At 37.7% G+C, this 20,868-nt stretch overlaps 1 protein-coding gene across 1 annotated transcript in view; it reads left to right on the top strand.

Moving 5' to 3' along the window:
* The window catches only part of RNF217 (ring finger protein 217), a 146,651-nt gene that overhangs the window by 111,498 nt on the left and 14,285 nt on the right, over positions 1-20,868 (top strand). The window contains exon 4 of the mRNA XM_036765824.1: positions 16,546-16,747. Coding sequence (XP_036621719.1) covers positions 16,546-16,747 — 202 coding nt within the window. The remainder of the gene's footprint in view (positions 1-16,545; positions 16,748-20,868) is intronic.

Here is a 20,868-nt window from a genome sequence, read left to right as displayed (position 1 = left end):
GCATAAGGTTATTTCATCCTGCTTCAGCATGGTCTGAATAGCAATTGTTCAATAAATAAGGTGGTAGTCTGAATAGTTAGTTGGTTTTGGTGCTTACTATTCAGAGTAAAGACATAAAAGTAACATTTGGTCCATTAATAATTCCACCACCACCACCACCACCACCACCACCACACACACACACACACACACACACACACACACACACACACCCCAAAACAACCTTTTAGACACAATCTATAAATTTATCATAGAATTACGGGAGAAATAATATCCCCTGTGATTTGTATTTAGGATTTAACAGATCAGCTGTCATTTGTGAGCTCCTAAGTGTTGCGGTGAATTAGAGGGATTTGGTCTGATATGGATTGTCTATGCTTTTCAAGTGGAACCAGAACAGTACTGCTTAAATGTCCATAGGCTTTTGGGTGGGCATGTTTTATATGTGTCGGATTTTTCTTTTTTAACAGTGCTAAACTGTCAAATACTGGGTGGCTGTAATCATAAAAGGATTTTAGATAAAAGAAAATTAACATCCTTGAGGAGAAACTGAACTACATACATTCATAATTTTAAATTTATGGTTTGAGGATATACCTTTTAAAAACAGAGTATTCTTAGGGATGTTCAGTATTATCAAATTGTCACCTCTGAAGATAAACTCTAAGAGTTCCCTTAGCGGTAGTCAAACTAATTATCCAGTGGGTAATCAGAGTTCACAGCTGGAACTTGGTTAGCAGATGGGAAAAGTAACTGCTCTTACACTACATTAACCCTCTCGCTGTTGGTTCATTTTTCTTTCTTGTGTAGAATAACAGAATATTTCTGTACCAGCAAAATATATTCTAATTAGTAATAATACTATACTGTTCTAAGAAAATAAAGCATGAGGATTTACATTTTGCAAAGTTTTTTAAAAAACTATTTTTATTGTCATCTCATTTTTATGTCACCTTGATTTCCCCTCCTTACTTCACTCATCTCCCTCCTTACTTCCACTCTCAGAGACATCCCTTTCAAACAAAAAAATTTAAAAGGTTCAGCAAAACTAATGAACACATCAACCAATTCTTAGAGTATATACAGTGCCATATACCCATAATTCCCTATATCTGCAAAGAAGGGAGGGGACTTGCATTCTCAAATGTCTTTTTCAGGGTCAAGATTCATCTTTATAATTAGGAAGAGTTCAATTTTGATCTTTTGTTATTGTTTTCATTTACACTCTTGTAGTTATATACATATACATACATACATATACACACAAACACACATGTGTATGTGTATATACACATATGTACATATATACATGCACATACACACATGCATATGTGTGTATATATGTACACACACACGCTCACACACACACACACACACACACACCTTCCCTGGATTTACTTGCTTATCTTGCATCACTTCATATAAGTCTTACCATCAGGTGTATATTAAGTGTTAAGGCATGCATCCTCCCACAATCCCTAGATCTGGACTTGGAAGCATTCTCAGATGCTATCTTCTTGCAGTTCCTTCATTTTGCAGATGAAGAGACTGAGGCTCAGAGGAATTGTGACTTGCCTATGTGTACGACTGCATGACTTAAGGGTCATGCAACTAGTACATACATGAAGCAGCACTTAAACCCAGGTTTTTCTTGACCACAAGTCCAGAATTCTATCCATTACCATCCTGAAAACTTTGGGACCCAGAAAACATTAAAATCTATAGAACCACATAGGTATGCAATATACAAGAACATTGTATCATAAAATATCTGGTTAAAGTCAGTTTATTTACTGCATTTTCAGAAAATCCCCATATGACCAGACCAAATTTTTCTGAGATCCTACTAGGAGGGAAATTTAGTACAACACGCTATGACAAGAAGTCAAAATAAATATGAAAAGGTGCCTAAGAGCCCTTACAAATCATTATATAAATATGTGTAAGTTAATAGTGCAGAGTATGCATTCAGGATCTTGGGGATGCTGCAGGTCTGTAAAAGGAAGACAGACACATTGGTACCCCTTGCCTCAGAAGATCTCTATCCCACTTTCTGTTGTTGCAGGAGCAGATATAAAGGTGAACAAGTGATCACAATTCTTCAAGGACATTTAGGAGAATTAGGAAGTAAGCTCAGATCTTTTCTATACCACTTACGGTTTGGAGTAGCTAGGGTTGGCATTTACCTGAGCAAAGGTTCTTAGTGTGTGTGTGCGTGCGTGCGTGCGTGCGTGTGTGTGTGTGTGTGTGTGTGTGTGTGTTCCAGACCCCTTTCGCAATCTGGTGAACCCTTCTCAGAATAATGTTTTTAAATGTATAAAATACACAGAATGACAAAAGAATCCAATTATATTGAAATACTTATCAAAATATTTAAAAAACAACAACCAAGTTCATGGGCCCTAGGTTGACCTTGGTCTAGAAGAAGAGACTGTAGTTGTAGTAAAAATGTGTCCTAAGTGTGCATCCATGAGGATATTTTGGATTTCAGATTTCCAAAGTGTGAAACTTGCTGTGTAATTCCTTCCCTTGTTAAGGAATCATGATGTGTGAATCAAGGGGGTAGGGGGAAGGCAGGGCTGTGACCTGATTTATAGAATTAACCCCCCTCCCTCCCCCACACACATGCAGAGCACATGCTGGCATGGAGCAAAACAAGCTAAGAAGACCACATTTTGTCTAACATAGCTTATTTAAACTATAGTCATCTGAAATCACTTTTAGGATTATTTCAGAAGGAAAGTGGCATGTATGATATACATCATACATAAAGGGAAGAGGAGTGCAGAGTAAGGGAACATTTGCAGTGAGATATAGTTTTTTTTAATCACTTGCCAGGCACAATGGCACACACCTATGGTTTCTGCTGCTGGGGAGACTGAGGCTGGTTGATTGCTTGAGTTCAGGAACTCTGAGCTGTAGTAGAACTAAGCCTGTTGCTAATATGATGAAACTTGAGGAGCAGAGGGCCAGCAAAGTGTCTAAGGAGGGGTGAAGTGACCTAGGTCAGAAGAACAAAACAGGTTTCAAAGCATCAGGGCTTATTATCACTTTGGGGGATCAGGCCTTGAATGGTTACTGCATTTTTATCCTGAGATAAGGAGCAAGAGGAGGAGGAGGAGCAGAAGCAGAAGAAGGAGGGGAAGAAAGAAAGGAGGAAAGGAAGGTTGTATCTATAAATGTGAAATATCACCAACATTATTAATCATAGAATGCTTCCTGGAAGGAATGAATTCAGAACCTGACAGAAGGATATTGGTAGATACTGAGAAGAGAAGAGGTAACACACCTTTTTCTTCAGAATATTGCATGAAAAGATTTCTCATATGAATAATGATTTTTTACACGTTGATATTTTTTCATCTCCAAATACCTATATTTGGATCTTTCTTTCCACTTCAAACATTGCTAAACACCTTCATTTTACTGAAATGATATATATTTTAAAACCTGAGTATTTTTTTTAATCCTAGGTTGTTAGGTGCCCTTCATTTTTGTTTTCCTATAAGCCTTTTGTGAGGTTTTTCAGCTAAGTATTATTTAAAAAAAAAAAACAACAACAACCTGGAAATAATTGATAATAAAGACATTTGCTGGTGATGTTAATCATCAGTGCCATCTACTGTCCAATTTAGATTTAGCAATAATTATTCACAAATTACTAGGATCATAGGATTATAGATTAAGAGCAGGAAGGGAATTTAGAGGTCCTATAATCCAACCCCCTCATTTTAGATAAAAGGAAAGTAAGATTCATAGATTTAAATTTCAGTTAAGTAACTTGTTCAAGATTACATACAGGAAATAAAAAGCAGAGCCAAGATATAAACTCTGATTCACTAATTACAAATAGAAGGCGTGTTGACATTAGTCAAAGAAATCTTCAGAATGTTGGGAAAGGGTCAATAATAATAACAATAACTTACATTTACATAACACTTTGATGTTTGCCAAGGTGCTTTTATGCAATATCTTATTTTCTCCTGGAAATTGAGCTTGAGAGAGGTTAAGGGACTTGCCTCTGACCACACCATGTCAGAGACAGAATTAGAATTCAGATCTTCCTGCCTTCTGGATAAGTCCCTTTCATTCCCCTTCCAGCTTTGATTTTAGCTTCACAGACTTTGCCACCACGCCTTAGCTGCCTCAATACCTGGGGCTTCCTTACCTTGGAACATCCCTCCACCATAGAAGCCCCCTTCTCCCCTTGGTGACTTCTTCCTGGGGCTTCTATTGTGAGGATGGGACCAGGTCAGCCATTCTTTGTTCTCTTTCCTGCTTTTCTTTTGCTTTTCCTGACTTCTACACCATTTCTCTGTGCCAGTATCTCATCCTCATTCCTGCTTTTCAGCTCCCTTCTGTGTGTTGTCTTCTATTAGAATGTCAGCTCTTTGGGGACAGGAACTGTTTTTCCCCTCGTATTTGTATCTCCCAAAGTTTAGGACAGTACCTAGACTTACAAAATAAGCTCTTTTTTAAAAAAAATTTATTTTTTATTTTTAGTTTACAACACTCAGTTCCGCAAGTTTTTGAGTTCCAAATTTTCTCCCTCTCCCTCTTCTCTCCCCTCTCCCATCGAGATGGCATGTAATCCAATATAGAGTCTATATATACCTTCACATTAAACTTATTTTCACAATAGTCAAGTTGTAAAGAAGAATTATAACCAATGGAATGAACCATGAGAAAGAAAGAAAACCAAAAAAAGAAGGAAAAAAAGAGAACAAATAGTTTGCCTCAATCTGCATTCAGACTCCGTAATTCTTTCTCTGGGTGTGCATAGGTTTTTCTATCATGAGTTTTTTGGAGCTGTCTTAGAACCTTGCATTGCTGATAGCCAAGTCTATCAAAGTTAGTCATCACAGATACTGTGTGTCTGTAATCATGTATAATGATCTCCTGGTTCTGCTCCCCTCACTCAGCATCAGATCACATAAGTCTTTCCAGGTTTTTATGAAGTCCATCTGCTCCTCATTTCTTATAGCACAATAGTATTATATTACATTCATATACCACAAGAATGAGCTCCTAATAAATAAATACTAGTTGCCTTGCCTTGTCTGTCCACTTATGCCACGTTGCCTCCAAGGAAGAGGAAAAACATGGTTTGCCTTACATAGGACCATAAACACGTCTATATTTTCCAACAAGGTATCTAGGGATATCTTCAATTACATAGTTATTGAAAGTCCACCTTGTGTAGTGCACTGTACTGAGCCCTGCAGGAGATATAATAAATGTGACAGAATTCCTACCCTTGGAACCTTTTTATTTTTACATTACCTTCATCATCTTGAATACCATATCGAGGAACTCAGAATTTATTCCTTAAACAATAGTGAGTTATTGAAGGTTTTGAGTAAGGAAGGAACATGATCCAAACTACTTTAGAAGATGGATTTGGTTGAGATAATTTGAAATAAATTGAGACTAGAGCAAGGGATGCTGCTTTAGGAAGTTCTTGCAGTAATCTAGGGATAAGTAATCAGGGCATGACCTAGAGAGACTAACAGCAGTATTGGTAAGAAGATGATGGATTCCAGAGACATCGCCTGGATGGACATCCAGAGACATGGAATGTGACAACTGCCCAGATCTGAAGCAGTAAGCTAGCACAAAGACAAGAAAGTGCAAGTTGTTTAGGGATGGGAGGGACAAGCAAATGGGAGTAATCAGATGACATTTTCAGGATCACAAGTTACCTATAGGGAGAGTGGTGAAGACATAGAGTTAGGAGGAATATTGCTAATAGGGAATTTCACTATCTAAACACCAGTTACTAGTCTCTGCTAAAAATAAAAAAAAGCAGAGCTGCTGATCAATTCTTGTCTTGTTAATACGTTTCTCCTTCAGAGATTTAGAAGAAGCAATGACAGGAACTATTCTGGATGTAATTCCTGACTAAAAAGGAGAAATTTGTTGCCAAAGTAGAAATGAAAGTAAACAAGAGGAAGTGATCTTGCCATATGAAAATTTTTGATAAACAAGGAGGAGAAATCCAGGCAGAATATGACACATCTGTTGCCAAGACCCCGGGAGAAAGGAAAGGATAGTTGGGGTTCCATGGAGTAAGATTTGACTGAGAAAATCACTCTTCAAAAGTGATGGGCATACTCGAGGATGAAATAATGAAGACAAAAGTGATTAAGGATGAAAATAATGAAGCAATCCAAATAAATCACAGTTGGCTACATAAGGAATATATCAACCAACTCTTATTTTTAAAATATGTACAGAAAGTAAATGTAAGCAAGGGAGAAAGGAAGGGAACAAGCCTTTATTAAGCACTTACTATATGCTGGGGATGTGCTAAACAAGGGCAAGTAACTTTGCATAAATATAAAATCTTAGAAGAATATAAATAATGCTTTAACCAAGAGCAGGGGTGGGGAACCTGCGGCCTCAAGGTTCCATGTGGCCCTCTAGATCCTCAAGTGCGGCCCTTTGACTGACTCCAAACTTTATTAAGAGAATTTGTTCTGTGAAGTTTAGATTCAGTCAAAGGGCTGCACTTGAGGACCTAGAGGGCCACATGGGGCCTCGAGGCTGCAGGTTTCCCCACCCCAGAAGAGTATGTTGAGTTTTGTAATGCATGCTGAAAATAAAAAGAAGCTTTTTAAAAAGATATAATAAATTCAACTCAATTCAAGAAGCAGTTATGTGGACCTACTCTGATCAAATGAAATAATATGTGAAGCATTTGGCAAACCTCAAAGTGCTGCATAAGTATTACCTATAATTATAATAATATACTAGGTACTGGGGATACCAACACAGTAATGGAAATAATAATAGCGAGCAAAGTGCTTTATAAATATTATTTCATTTGATCCTCATAACAACCCTGATAAATAGATGTTATTGTTATTCTCATTTTACAAAGGAGGAAATGGGCAGTTAATTACCTAGCCCAGGTGACAGTATCTGAGCCTAAATTTGAACTAATATCTGCCTCATTCTAGTTTGTGTTCCATCCATTGTGCCCTCTAGTGGCTTCATGGAGCTTACATTCTATGGTAGCTGGTGGGGGGAGAGAGGAGGTGACCAGAAGAGATCAGAAAAGGCCTCATGTAAGAAGTCACACCTGAGGGGATCCTTAAGCAGGCCTGGGGATGCTAAGGGGTGAAAGTGATGACGGAGAGCATTTCAGGAATAGGGGGCGTTCCTGCTTCTCCTCCTTTCTCCTAGTTTTCTTACTTGTCTGACCACTCCTCAGTCTCCTTTGCAGAAGCTTCTCATTAAACCATAACCTTGGTATATCCTGAGACTTTGTCCTGGATTCTCTTCTCTTTTCCCTCTATACTGTCTCACTGGGTGATCTTATCAGCTTCCATGGATTCAATTCTCATCTCTATGCAAATGATCTCAGATCTCTTTATCTAGCCCTAACTTCTATCCTGGCTTCCAATCTTACATGTCTAACTGCTTATTAGTCATCTCAAACTGGATGGCCCATAGACATCTTAAACTCAACACATTCCATATTATACTCATTATCTTTCCCCTAAGAACCTTCAATCTTCCAAACTTCACTATTTTTGTTGAGGACACTCTCAGCCACTCAGTATCACAGCCTAGGCGTCATCCATGACTCCACATTTTCACCTCCTGTATCCAATCTGTTGCCTAGTCCTATTAATTCTACTTCACAACATTTCATGTATTTGCCCCATTCTCTCCTCTGACCCTGTCACCATCTTAGAGCAGGACATCATCACTACACACCTGGACTATTATAATACTCTCTGGTCAGTCTCCCTGTTTCCAGTCTCTCCCTAGTCCAGTATATTTATCAAAGTGGTCTTCCTGAAATGCATGTCTGACCATTCAATAAACTCTACTGGTTCCCTACTACCTCCAGGATCAAATATAGTATCTTATTTGGCTTGAAAACCTTTATAAATCTCCAGCCCCTTCCCACTTTTCCAATGTTCTTATACTTTATTCACTTCTGTATACTCTGATCCAGTGATACTGTCCTCCTTGCTCTTCCTCACATAAAACATTCTCAACTCCATGTATTTTCACTGACTGTCCCCCATACCTAGAATGCTCTCCCTCCTTGTCTCTAACTCCTCGCTTGCCAGCTTTTCTTCAAATCCCAGCTAAAATCCCACTTATTGCAAGAAGCCTTTCCTAATCCCCCATAATGTTAGTACCTTCCCTTTGAGATTACCTCTGAGTTCTACTGTATATATCTTGCTTCTACATAGTTGTTTACGTGATATCTCCTCTATTAGATTGTGAGCTTTGGGAGGGCAGGGACTATTTTCACCTTGTATCCTAAGCACTTAGTGTAGTGCCTAGCATGTAGTAAGCACTTATTAAGTTCTTAATGATTTGGCATGACAGCTATATAAAGGCACAGAAGTGAGAAATAGAATGCTGGTATATTATTGTGTTTGTCCTTCCTTCTCGAAGAAGACCATGACATCAGGAAAATGATGACATGACTTGCAGTTGACTTTGATTTGAGTGAGGGAGGGCTGTGCAAGGTCACCAGTCTCACTTTCTCCTCCAGAGCCATCTGGGTCCAGTGGTCTGATATTCACCAGGATGACTAGAGATGGCCTAGGATGCAATGCAGCCCTTTCAGGCTGAGGTCTTTGCAGGTTCTCACTTTGAGTGAGGTAACACCCATTCAGTGAGTAGCCCTTTTTAAAAAGTCAATCAAGGGATGACCCCTTTAATCAAAACTCAAAAAATCAAACTAGAATGGGAAGACCCTCAGGATTCCTGGCCAAAAGAGAAATAGTTACTATTTGGTATTTACATTCACTCTGTGCTAGGAGGACAGGGACCTACTGTCCAATCTATGAGCTCCAGAGTGAATTGGGTTTAAGGCTTGGTTTTTGAGAAAGAAATCTAGTCAGTAAACCCAAAAATTGAAATGGAGCAGGGAGAGGAGGCAGAGGCTACTCACAGCTTGTGTTTGTCCTTTGTTTTCGAAGAGGACCATGACATCAGGGAGATGATGACGTGACTTGTAGTTGACTTTGATTTGGGGGAGGGAGGGTTGTGCAAGGTGACCAGCCTCACTTTCTTCCTTCTGGGGGTATATAAGGAACAGAAAGTAGGCCAATTTTGCTAAAGTGTTTGATGTGAAATAAGTCTTGGAAAATATGCTTGAGCTTGATTGTGAAGGACTTTAATTCAGAGGAAGCGAGGGAGGCTAGAAGATCAGAGAAGTGACAGGACTATTTCAGGTAGAGGAAATGATAAAAAAAAGAGAAAAGTTTTTGTTGCCAAATCACACTTTGCTTATTTTCTCCATTAAGGAGAATAGTGTTTATAATGTGAAATAGCAAAGAAAAACATTTTAAAATTTTCTATTATTATCTTCTGTTTTAATATTAGATTTATTTCCAAATATATCACTCTCCTCCTTAACTAAAAAGATATCTCCTATGGTACAGAATTGGGCAGCTAGGTGGCACAGCACGTAGTGTGCTGGGCCTGGAGTCAGATGACTCATCTTCCTGAGTTCAAATTTGGCTTCAGATACTTACTAGCTGTGTGACCCTGGGCAAGTCATTTAACCCTGTTTGCCTAAGTTTCCTCATTTGCAAAATGATCTGGAGAAGGAAATGGCAAACCACTCCAGTATCTTTGCCAAGAAAATCCCAGATGGGTCACTAAGAGTTGGACATGACTGAACAACATCAACATAGTAAAGAATGATAGAGAAGGGAAGGGAAAATTCAGCAAAATTAACCAACACCTCAGCTGAATCTGACACTATTCAGAACTCTGTACTCCTAGTTTCCCACCTGTGCAAAGAAGAGGAGATACAAAGAATGGAGGGTTACCTAAAAATACAAAAAATACCTAAATTAATAGACATGCAATTGAGATGGTAAGTGGGGCTATAGAGGAGTAGATTGACACATCTCATCAAGGAATGATGGATTTGATCTTGGTTCTTGGTTCCAGAATGGGAGACAGGGACAGGGATGGGGGTGGGGAGGTAGGGTGGTGGAGAGAGCAAAATAAAATAAAGCATAACAAAAATAGCGTTCCAGAGAGGTAGTCACCAATCAGGAGAGCAGTACCTCAGGGTAGAAGTTCCTCCAGATCAGTCTCTAAAGTAGGTTGTGAAGCAAAGAAGTATTGAAGGAGATGACTTATGAAGATGGGAGTGAAATGAAGCATGGCTGAGGTGTTCCTGAAATATTGTTCCAGAGAGGCAGCCACCAAGGGCAGATGGAGAGGTAGGGCTGGGTGGAAGTTCTTCAGGATGTGACCTCTCTTGTAGAAGGCTGTGGGGCAAAAGGATCACCTGAAGGAGATCTATAGAATGAAAAAGAACATTTCTAGATCTTACACAGTAGCACTCTGTGGGTATCTGAAGGGTTTTCATGTGAAAGAAAGTTTTAACTTGTTGGTCTGGGACCAGATGGCAGAACTAGGACCATTGGGTGGAACTCAATTTAATTCAACAATATTCTTTAAGAGGCTACTAGGTGTGTGTGGCTGTATGGTGTACAAAAGTGGGAAGTCACAGGCTAAAGTAGCTGACGTCCATGTGGAGCTTTAAGATTTGCAAGATCTTTACATACTTTATCTAATTATATTATCACAACCCTATGGCATAGGCACTATGAGTATTCTGTTTCACAGTTGAGGGAACTAAGAGTCAGAGAAGTTACAAGATTTGCCTGTAGTCCCAGAGCTCATAAATGTGGGAAGTTGAATTTTAGTCTATATCTCTCATCTCTCAAGTCTATACTATGCTATCCTAAAGGGAGGAGAAAAATATAGTATGTGCATGAATAAGGCTGATGCAAAGTGTAATATGATCTGGGCAAAGGAGAGCCAAGAAAGGTGATAGAAAAATTTTGAGAGATAGAGTGAGATTAGTTCTGCTGGGGGAAAAGAGTCTAAGAAGACTTAATGGAAAAGCTGACATGTGAGTTATACTTTGAAATCAAGGAGGGACTTCAACAGAAAAAAAGAACTTGGGAGGATGGTGTTCAAAAATACATGTTCTAAAAACTGGTGATGGAGTAAGCAAAGGCGTAGAAAGGGGAGAGGGCAGGAAAAATAGGGAGCTTGGAGATGAAGACTCTGCAAAGGGCAGTTTTAAGAGAGAAGGATGGGTGGGTTGTTCCAGATTGTGTGTGTTCGAATACCAGGGTCAAACTTTTAAACAGTATTCTATATCAGTGGGGAACCACTGAAGGTATTTTAAGTAGAGTAGTAACATGATCAAAGCAGTGACTAGAAAGCAACATAGAAAATGGACGTGGAGGCAGGAAGACCTGCATTCAAATCCTGCTTCAATCACTCACTAGCCACGTGATCCTGGGCACATACCTTAACCTCTTGCAGCCTTGGTTTCCTCATCTGTAAAGTGGGAATGATAATAGCACCGACCTCATAGGAGTGTTGTGAGATCACATGAGGTGATTATATAAAGCATTTGGAAAACTTAGAGCATTATATAAATGTTAACTATTATTAACCAGACTTATAACTGCCAATTTTTGCACCAGGGATGAATAGCACAAAATGTTCTCTACAATATTCCATGGATGGTAGGATTTGGAATGGAGAGCTGGCTGGCCAGCTGGCCAGTAGGCCTAGAAATTCACCTGAGGTGTGGTGGGTTTGGAATAACCATCTTATAGTTTCCTATTTTAACAAATTATTCTCGCTATCTAGATGCTAAGCTCATTTGTTTCCAGGCTACTAAATAACTGCTAGTACTGTCAGGACCCTAGCACCCTCCTGAATTTAATTGTCCTGGGAAAAATCCTTTCTGCCCCACTCTAGTTACAGATATATGATAACTTCCCCCCCATTACTATGACTTATACTTATATATTTACTATTCATAATGAGTTCTATGAACTCAAATATATACTAGTATATAACATATATACTCAAAATATATGTGATCAAATATTATTAGATACTCATACATGCTCCTACCATAAGAAAACAATTTTTGCTGGTGAGTGGTAGATATATGATTGGTTAGTATCATAATTTCTAAAGTAGTAGAAGCACATGTCTCCACAAAGACCCAGTCTGTGTGGCTAGAAGGGTGGTGGCACACTCAAAAGGGAAAAAAAATTCATTTGAAGAAGGTGCACATATAGAAGAAAAGATGGGTTCCATTTTGGACATGTTAATGGAATATTCTGATGGAGATGTCCAGTAGGCAGTTGGTGGTTTGGGACTGGAGTTTAGGAGAGTAATTAAGGCTGACTATATATATCTGGTAATCATATGCATAGAAATTATAAGTGAGCCTGGAGGAACTGATGAGATCACAAAGAGAATAAAGCCCAGGACAAAACCTTGGGTACCACAACTACTTATCGGTGTGCATGTTGTATTCCCCTGTTGAGCATAAGATCATTGAAGGGACTAGTTTCTTTTTTTCTTTGTATTTCTAGTACTCAGCACAGTGCCTTCTTACAGATGGTAGATGCTTAATAAATACATTTATTCAATTGAATTTAACAAATGAATTTAATAAAGAGTAGTCAAACAGGTGGGAAAACCAGGAAAGAACAGCAAAAGATAGTAATCCCATCCTCAGCTCTGTATTGAAGAGGGAAAGCAGGGGTATAATAGATGAGAACTAGTCTTGAAATCAGAAACACCAATGTTCAAGTCACCCTTGACATATACTAGTTATGTGACACTGGGTAAGTCACTTAGCCTCTTATTAGTGAGAAGAGTAGCTTTTAAAGACTATGTGATAAGAGCAATGGTGATCTACATTGGCAGAAGAACTTTCTCACAAGGAGCCCCTTTAACAATAAAATCGCAGTTCTGGCAAAAAAAAAATGGCAAGAATAAGGAAGGCAGTAGTTCTGCCATACTCTGCCTTGATCTGACCACATCTGGGACACCACGTTCAATTCTCGGCACTATGTTTCTCAAAATGTGGTATCATTTCATGGTGGTAGCCAATCACAATTTCAGAGGGCTAATGAACTTCCTAGCAAAGAGGTGATGAGCTTAACATGCAGACTGAAACATTTTTTGACATGGCCAACGCAGGAATTTATCCTGCTTGATTGTGCATATTTGTTACAAGGATTTTGTTTTTGTGTTTGTTTTCAATGGGAAGGGAATGTCAGAGGGAAAGAAAATAAAGACTTGTTAACTGAAAAAAAAAACCTTTCTATTTTTAAAATCATGCTATCATTGCTAATATTGTTACTCATAATTATTTTTCCACCACTAATTGATATCAATTAGTGATATCATATCTGTATTTCGTCTACAACAAACTTCTTTTCATACAATCATGAAAAGTAGTAATATTCCTGTTTTTGATAACATAGAGAACTTTTTACTCCCCTTTATTTAATTGAATTTAGCATATTCAAAGCATAATAAGTGTTTCAGGTTCAAACACATTTATCAAAAATTTCAATTTATCATATAAATACACATATATACACACACATATGTACACATATGTATGTATCTTTATTCCCAAGTTTTTCTGTTTATAACATTTTACAGTTTTGATTTTTTGTAACTGGTTTATCATATTGTGCTTACCCAGATGAATGATGTTGAGAAATAGGACTGATTGCTGTACTTTTAAATTTTACTCAAAAATGATTTAACTTCAAGCATACACACTTTACATTTAATTGAACAAGCATCATGATAGTACAACTCAGCTGTCTCAAAAGCATATAGTAATGGATAGCAATGGTAGCAGATTATATTCACATTAAAATTTAACATGTAACAACTCAAATTTGACTTTGTAGCATACTGTATGAAATAATCACAGCACTACATTTGCTAAAGTTGGAATAAATTGGCCTTGTTTGTATCACCTGTTGACTTTGATTTGAATTTTGTCTTCGCTGAAAAAAACTGAGTGCATTTAAGTGGGAGTTGTGAAAAATATCCAATAATTTTATCCATTGCTTCATGCCCTGCCTCCTACAATTTGGAAAACTTTACTTTATGAAAAGACTCCCTAATTTTATCTTTATATTCCCAGATGCTGCCAAAGTGCTTTTACATTAATAAACGTTTGTTGAATTGAACACTCATAATTTTGCTTGCCAACGGGCAGAACATACAGAAGATACAATTTATCATTGAATCTTAGAATTGGAAGAGTCTTTAAAGGAGTCATTTATTCAACTTCATACCTGAACCATCAATTTCATTCTGATCATTCCTTAATATTTCCATGTCTAGCAAGCTGAACAACATATAATTATCTAATTTCTCAGGAAAAACAGGATAACAGTCATGGAGTACTATTTTTTCCCCCAGAACTAACAAGTTTTTACAATCTCCTCCTCCAATCTCCTCTCAAATATACAGAATATCTTTTTTCCTTCCCCAGACTAATCCCTCTGCACCCTTGACCCCATTCTCTCACATTTTCTCTAGCAAATTGTCCTCAATGTCACCCCTCCTGCCTACAAAAAAACCATCTCTCTCTCATTCTTTGAAAAAACAAAAACAAAAAACCTCTTACTTGATCCAACAACATCCTGTAACATTGGTTATTGTCCTTTATTCTCTTATTTACTATTTTACTATCATCCTTCCTCTCTTTTGTAGCTAAATGTCTTGAGAAAGCTGTTAATGATCATTGCCTCCATTTCCTCTCATCTCACTAGAATCGAAACCCTCTTCAACCTGGCTTCCCAACTCATTATTCAATTGAAACTGCCTTCTCTAAAGTTACCAATGATTTCTTAATTATAAAATCTAATAACCTTTTCTCAATCAACATCCTTATTGATGACCTCTCTGCAGCCCTTGATACTATTGGTCACCTTATCCTCCTGGATACCCTTTCCTCTCTAGGTTTTTTTTTTTGGACACTGTTCTCATCCTCCTTGTATAGACCTCTCCTTTTGAATCTACTTTGCTGGTTTTTCATCTATGTAGAGCCCAGTAGATATAGGTGTCCCCCAGGGATGTGGTGGAATCAGACAGTATCAGCTTCTAAAAGCCAAGTGTTAAATTTTCAGTGTAAGCATTTACACCTCAGACATTAGCAAGTGCTACAAATGAGAGCTTGAGCTATTGTTTTGTTGGTTGTCTAGACTTTAATGGAGAAAATGTTTATGATGCATATTATACTTTTTTAAAGAGCTGGTTGTTAAACAATTGTTAGCATACCCCTGGACTATTACCTCCTCTTAACACTACCTCCCCACCACCCCAAGGTTCTATCCTAGGTTTCTTCCTCTTTTCTTTCTATACTGTCTTCCTCAGGGATCTCACCAGCTCCCATAGGATCACTTATCGTCTCTATACAGATGATTCCCAGATCTATTTTATCCAGCCCTATTCTCTTTCCTGAGCATCAGTAAATCCATCAGCAACTGCTTTTTGGACATCTCAAACTAGATGTCTTGTAAACATCTCAAACTCAACTTATCCAAAACAGAATTCATATTTTCCCTCTCCTCTTCCCAACTTCCCCATTACTCTTGAGGACACCACCATCCTCCCATTCACTGAGGCTGAAAACCTATTTCATCCATGACTCCCCACTTGTACTCATCCCACTTAGCCAATCCCTTATTGGATGTTGCTATTTGTTTTATAACTTCACAACTTTTCTTGCATATGCCCCTCTCTCCATACTCATGCAGTCACAATCCTAATACAGACTGTCATCACATCTCACCTGGATTATTGTAATAGTCTCCTAACTGAACTCTCTGCCTCTAGTATCTCTGTGAAGCATGAATTTCATTCTGCTCATTCATTATAAACGTCCCAATCCCATTCAGCTGCCAACATGGTTTTTCCAAAGCGTAAGTCTGACCATGTCACCCCCTGCTCGGTGAATTCCAGTGGTTCCTTCTCCTCTAAACTATTGTTGGCATTTAAAGTTCATCATAAACTGGTCACTTCCTAATTTTCCAGTCTTTTTATACTTTACTCTCTTCCATACACTCTGTTATCCAGTTATACTAGCCTACTTGCAGTTCTTCAAAGAAAACACTCCTGTCTCCCTGACCATGCCTGCAGTGTTTGGCTACCTCGTAGGAGCCTCTTAGTTTCCTGCCTTCTTTCAAGACTTAGCAGAAATGTTACCTTCTTCAGGAGACCTTTGCCAGCCGCCCCTCATCCCTACTTTATGCTAGTACCTTCCCCTCTCAGATTGCTTTCCATCTGCTTGAGGTCAAGGACTGGGTTTTGCCTTTCTTTAGATCCCTAGCCCTTACCATAATGCCTGGCACTTAGTAAGAACTTAATAAATGCTTGTTGATTGATGGACTTACTTAAAATATATGAAATTTTTTGTGAAATTAAACTATCTGGCACAAGTACAGCTTTGGCCAGGTTTGGGGTGTGTGTGTGTGTATGTGTGTGTGTGCGCGCGCGCGCGTACACATAGATATGAAACACACAGAAAAACTGCTTGAGGCTGACAGTAAATGGGCTTACTATACAACTTACTGATAGATGCTTTTGTATCTATGAACTTACAGTTAACTTTTTCCAGCTCATTTACATTTTAATTTAATCAACATTTTAATACTTTTTCCCCTCCTCTTTTTCTTTACTTCCATTTTACTGATAAAGATCCACATCCAGAGAACAGAAGGATGTGACCACATGACCTGTTCACAATGTAACACTAATTTCTGTTACCGCTGTGGGGAGAGATATCGCCAACTCCGCTTCTTTGGAGACCACACATCAAACCTCAGTATATTTGGATGCAAATATCGCTACCTCCCTGAGAGACCGCATTTAAGGAGATTAGTGCGAGGCTCAGTATGTGGTAAGTGTATAATATGATTTTTCAGAAGTCTACCACGTGAAACAAGTAGTTTAAATATTAGTCTCAAATTTGTGGGCTAGAGAATGAAATGGAAATTCAACTGAGTTTTTTCTTTGGTACCCCTACCTCCATCTTTTCAGTTAGATTATTTTCTTTTTCCTGCACACAAACAAGAAGTTAATTTAAAGTCTATGCTGCAAACAATTTAATTTCCCAGGCAATAACCTTTTAAACTTTTCTTTGTAGGAATTTACAGCATCTAAACGAATTTATGTCTTTCAGAAAGTAAGGCAATTGGGGTTAAGTGACTTGCCCAAGGTCCCACAGCTAGTAAGTGTATGAAGTATGTAGGTTGGATTTGAAGTCAGGTCCTCCTTACTCCAGGGCCAGTGCTCTACTCACTGAGCCACCTAGCTGCCCCCACCAAATATTCTTTATGGGGAAAGAAAGTGGCTTCTTAAAAGCTATATTTGGGTTTTATCATCAGGATTTTGTCCCAATTGTATTTCTTTTATGTTTTTCTCCATCTGTACTATCAGACTTTTTCTCCATGCCACTATTGTTCAATGGCCACTGCTTTTAAATTAACAAAATATTAAAAAACAAGAGGATTTCTGCTTTTGTTGAAAAGTGGACCCTTCTTCCAAACCTATAGATTAAATACTTTCTATTTTTAGAATATTTTAGAGCATTTATGGGACTTTTATATAGTGTTTCTAAAAACCTGAGATATTTTCTTTGACACTTTCTCCACCTTTCTAATTTTATGACAGCTTTTTAAAAAACCAATTACATTGTATTCTTAAATGGAGGGAAAATGTAGACTTTCATCATGTACGATCCATTTATATATGCAAAGGATGTAGGTGCTGAGGATGCAATAGAATCTCAGAAATGGTAGAAATCTCAGAGACATGTTTCTATGCTATGTTTCTTCCTTTTTATGTGCCTCATCTCTGCCTTATAGTTCTACCAAATTATTGTTTCATAAGACAACTGTAATATAATTTTCTTAGGCATGTGAGGGTGGGTTTTTCTTTTTAAACAGGGAATTTCGGTGTTTGGGAAGATCTATTCAAATAGGAAACACTTTTTTTAGCTGTATATTCCAACAAAAGTCCATTAAAATGCGCATTTGGGTTTCTTTGTTTATTTGCTTAATTGAGCACCCCCAATGTGCTTTTCAGGAGGCAAAATGTACAAAAGACACAAGAAACAAGTTGGACCACATGTGAGTTCCCCATTTAGCTTATTCATTATCCAATTTTTATTCTTTCAAGTGGTAGAGAAACAGTATTACTGAAGGGAGGAGAAATTCTCTGTTCTACCTAATCTGGATTGGTTTTCTGAAGGATATAGGCTCGGGGATGAATTTTCAATACATGATGACTCATGAGATGAGTTATGGAAAGAGGAAAATGATTGTAAGCATCTAGAGAAAGAATCAATGACATCATGTCACTAAAGAGCCAAATTGCATGATCTGAGGATATTTGAGCACCAGATAGGATGCAGTCCTGGAATTACTAAATTAGAACAAGTATTAGAGATTATCTAATTTAGGGAACCCATGACCTTGAATGGGGGAAAAATTACATCTTTATTTTCACTAATCTCTTAACTGACAATTTAGCATTTCCTTCAAGTATGAATGTAGAACACAAACATTATGATCAGAAAGTTTCCATAGTCTCAGACCACCAAACAGCTCCATACACATAAAAAGTCTAAGAACCTCAAGTGTGATTCAGCTCTTCTCTGAAGAATGAATGTTCTCTAAAAACTCTAAAACCTCCATGGACTGAGAACTTATTAATTCCTAGAGAATCTTGCTTCATTTCAAGTACATTACTCCTCAAATCTATGGTATCTCCTGTTATTAGACTAATCTTGCTAAAATTCCACCTTCATAATATCATTTCTCTGCTCCAGAATTTGTATATTAATTTCTATTGTATATCAAATCAGTTCCAAATTCCCCACCTGACTTCAAAGCACCTCTACAATCTGACCTCATGTTAAACTTTTGACACTATAAAAATGTATCGTTCATTGCTGTCGGGCTGTTCTACTTCCTATGCCTCAAAAACAGGGTTGTTACGGTAAAAGAATAGTAAACCATAAAAGTGCTATGTAGATGTTACAATGGTAGTTGCTGCTGATATTATTTTTATCTCTCTGCTTTATTCGTAGATTTTCCCTCTGCCAAAATTGTCTATTCTCCTTAAAGCCTTTTCTGATTTTACCAGCTCTTCTTCTTTCAAATAACCAAAGCTGGCTCAGCAAGATGGTACAGTAGATAGAGAGCCAGCCATGAAGTCAGGAGGACCTGAGTTCAAATGTGGCCTCAGACACTTACTAGCTGTGTAACCCTGGGCAAGTTACTTAACCCCAATTGCCCTCCCCCGCCAAAAAACTCCAAAATTAACCAAAGCCAAAAAATGCAGTTTAACAATGATTATTCCCTAATTATTTTATGTATATTAGTTTTGTCTCCCTGCATAGGGAGTAAGTCCCTTGAGTGCAGAGCTTTTTTCTTGGTGTATTTTACACTGTATTGAACCTATTTATTTTTTAATCTGCAAAGGGTGCAATTAATAGTTTAGTCTGGTGTATAGAATAGTGAGATAATAATAAGGAGCTCTGAATTTCTCCTCCTAATCTTTATCACTGTCATGTCATTAAACTTTCAAAAATGGACAGCATAATGCTGCACTTATCCCTCTCTTACCTGGAAATAGAATCAGTGTTTGTACTTGACAGTAAAAAAAAAAATGGTGCCATCAAGGGTATAGAAAGGCTCAAAATTGTACATTTGAACTCTAAGAACCTAATTGTACATCTAAGAACTCTAATTGTACATTGAGCTCTAAGAACCAATCCTTAACACCAGAATTACAAAGCCTCGTTTGGTATTTGAAAACTATGGAGAAAAAAGTGAATCTGTATCTTAGCTAGTCAAATACATGTAATGTTAAACTGGTTCACTTTTGTTGTTGTTCAGTCTTTTCAGTTGTGTCAACTCTTCATGACCCCATTTGGGGTTTTCTTGGCAGAGATAAGGGAGTGGTTTGCCATTTCCTTATACAACTCATTTTACAGATGAGAAAATTGAGGCAAATAGGGTTAAGTGACTTTCCCAGGGTCACACAGCTAGTAAGTATATGAGGTGGGTTGAACTCATAAAGATGAGTCTTCTTGATTCCAGCACTCAATCCACTGTGCCACCTAGCTGTCATACAAATGTATATACATACATAATACAAATATGCATATGTGTGTATGTGATGAGATACTATAACTGTGTATATTTGAAAGTGATGTATATAAATACTTAAGGGATAGAGACTGGACCTGTGATTTTATGTATACATATGCATATTTACATGTTTTTACATATATACCTACACATACATATATGTGTCTATGCCTTGAAGTACTATAACTATAGTTGAAAGTGAGTGTTTTTTTCCCCTTAAGTTGGTTTGCATAAGTATTCTTATTCTTTAGGTCTGCAACTCAGGAAAGTTCTATTTTTCAACAAGCTTTACAGAACAATAACAGTTACTGTATATTGATGACTACACATTTCTTCCGTAATTGGTACCCTCCTTTCCTTTTTCTCGGTCTCACTACACGTTGCCTTTCAAAGCAGTTTTGTTTCCAGTAAGGAATAGTAAGTGCCTTGTCCAAAGTAGAAGCTCAATTAATGCTTGTTGAACTGAAATAAGAAATTGATGGATAAAAAGGTAATATAAAAAATGTGATCTGAAGAGCCATTCTTGGGATTAAGACAATTTAGTATCCAATGAAGTTTCTTTTCTAGTTTGCTGGATATCTATGATTCAGCATTGCTGTAGGAAAAGAGACTAAGAGGAGTAATTATAAAACAGTGAAACTGGTATTTTCATCAATAAGTATTTTTAAGTGCCTACTATGTGCCTGACGCTGTGCTAGACACTCAAGATTTGGAACTATGCCCAAAGGCCTATAAAGCTATGCCATTCCCTTTGACCCAGCAATACCACTAGTAGATATGTATCCTAAAGATATTAAAGAAAAGGGAAAAGGACCTATTTGTACAAAAATATTTTTAGCAGCTCTTTGTGGTAGCAAAGAAT

This window comes from Trichosurus vulpecula, chromosome 7 (genome assembly GCF_011100635.1).
Source record: "Trichosurus vulpecula isolate mTriVul1 chromosome 7, mTriVul1.pri, whole genome shotgun sequence".
Taxonomy (NCBI): Eukaryota; Metazoa; Chordata; class Mammalia; order Diprotodontia; family Phalangeridae; genus Trichosurus; species Trichosurus vulpecula.
This window is presented reverse-complemented; position numbering and strand designations above follow the sequence as displayed.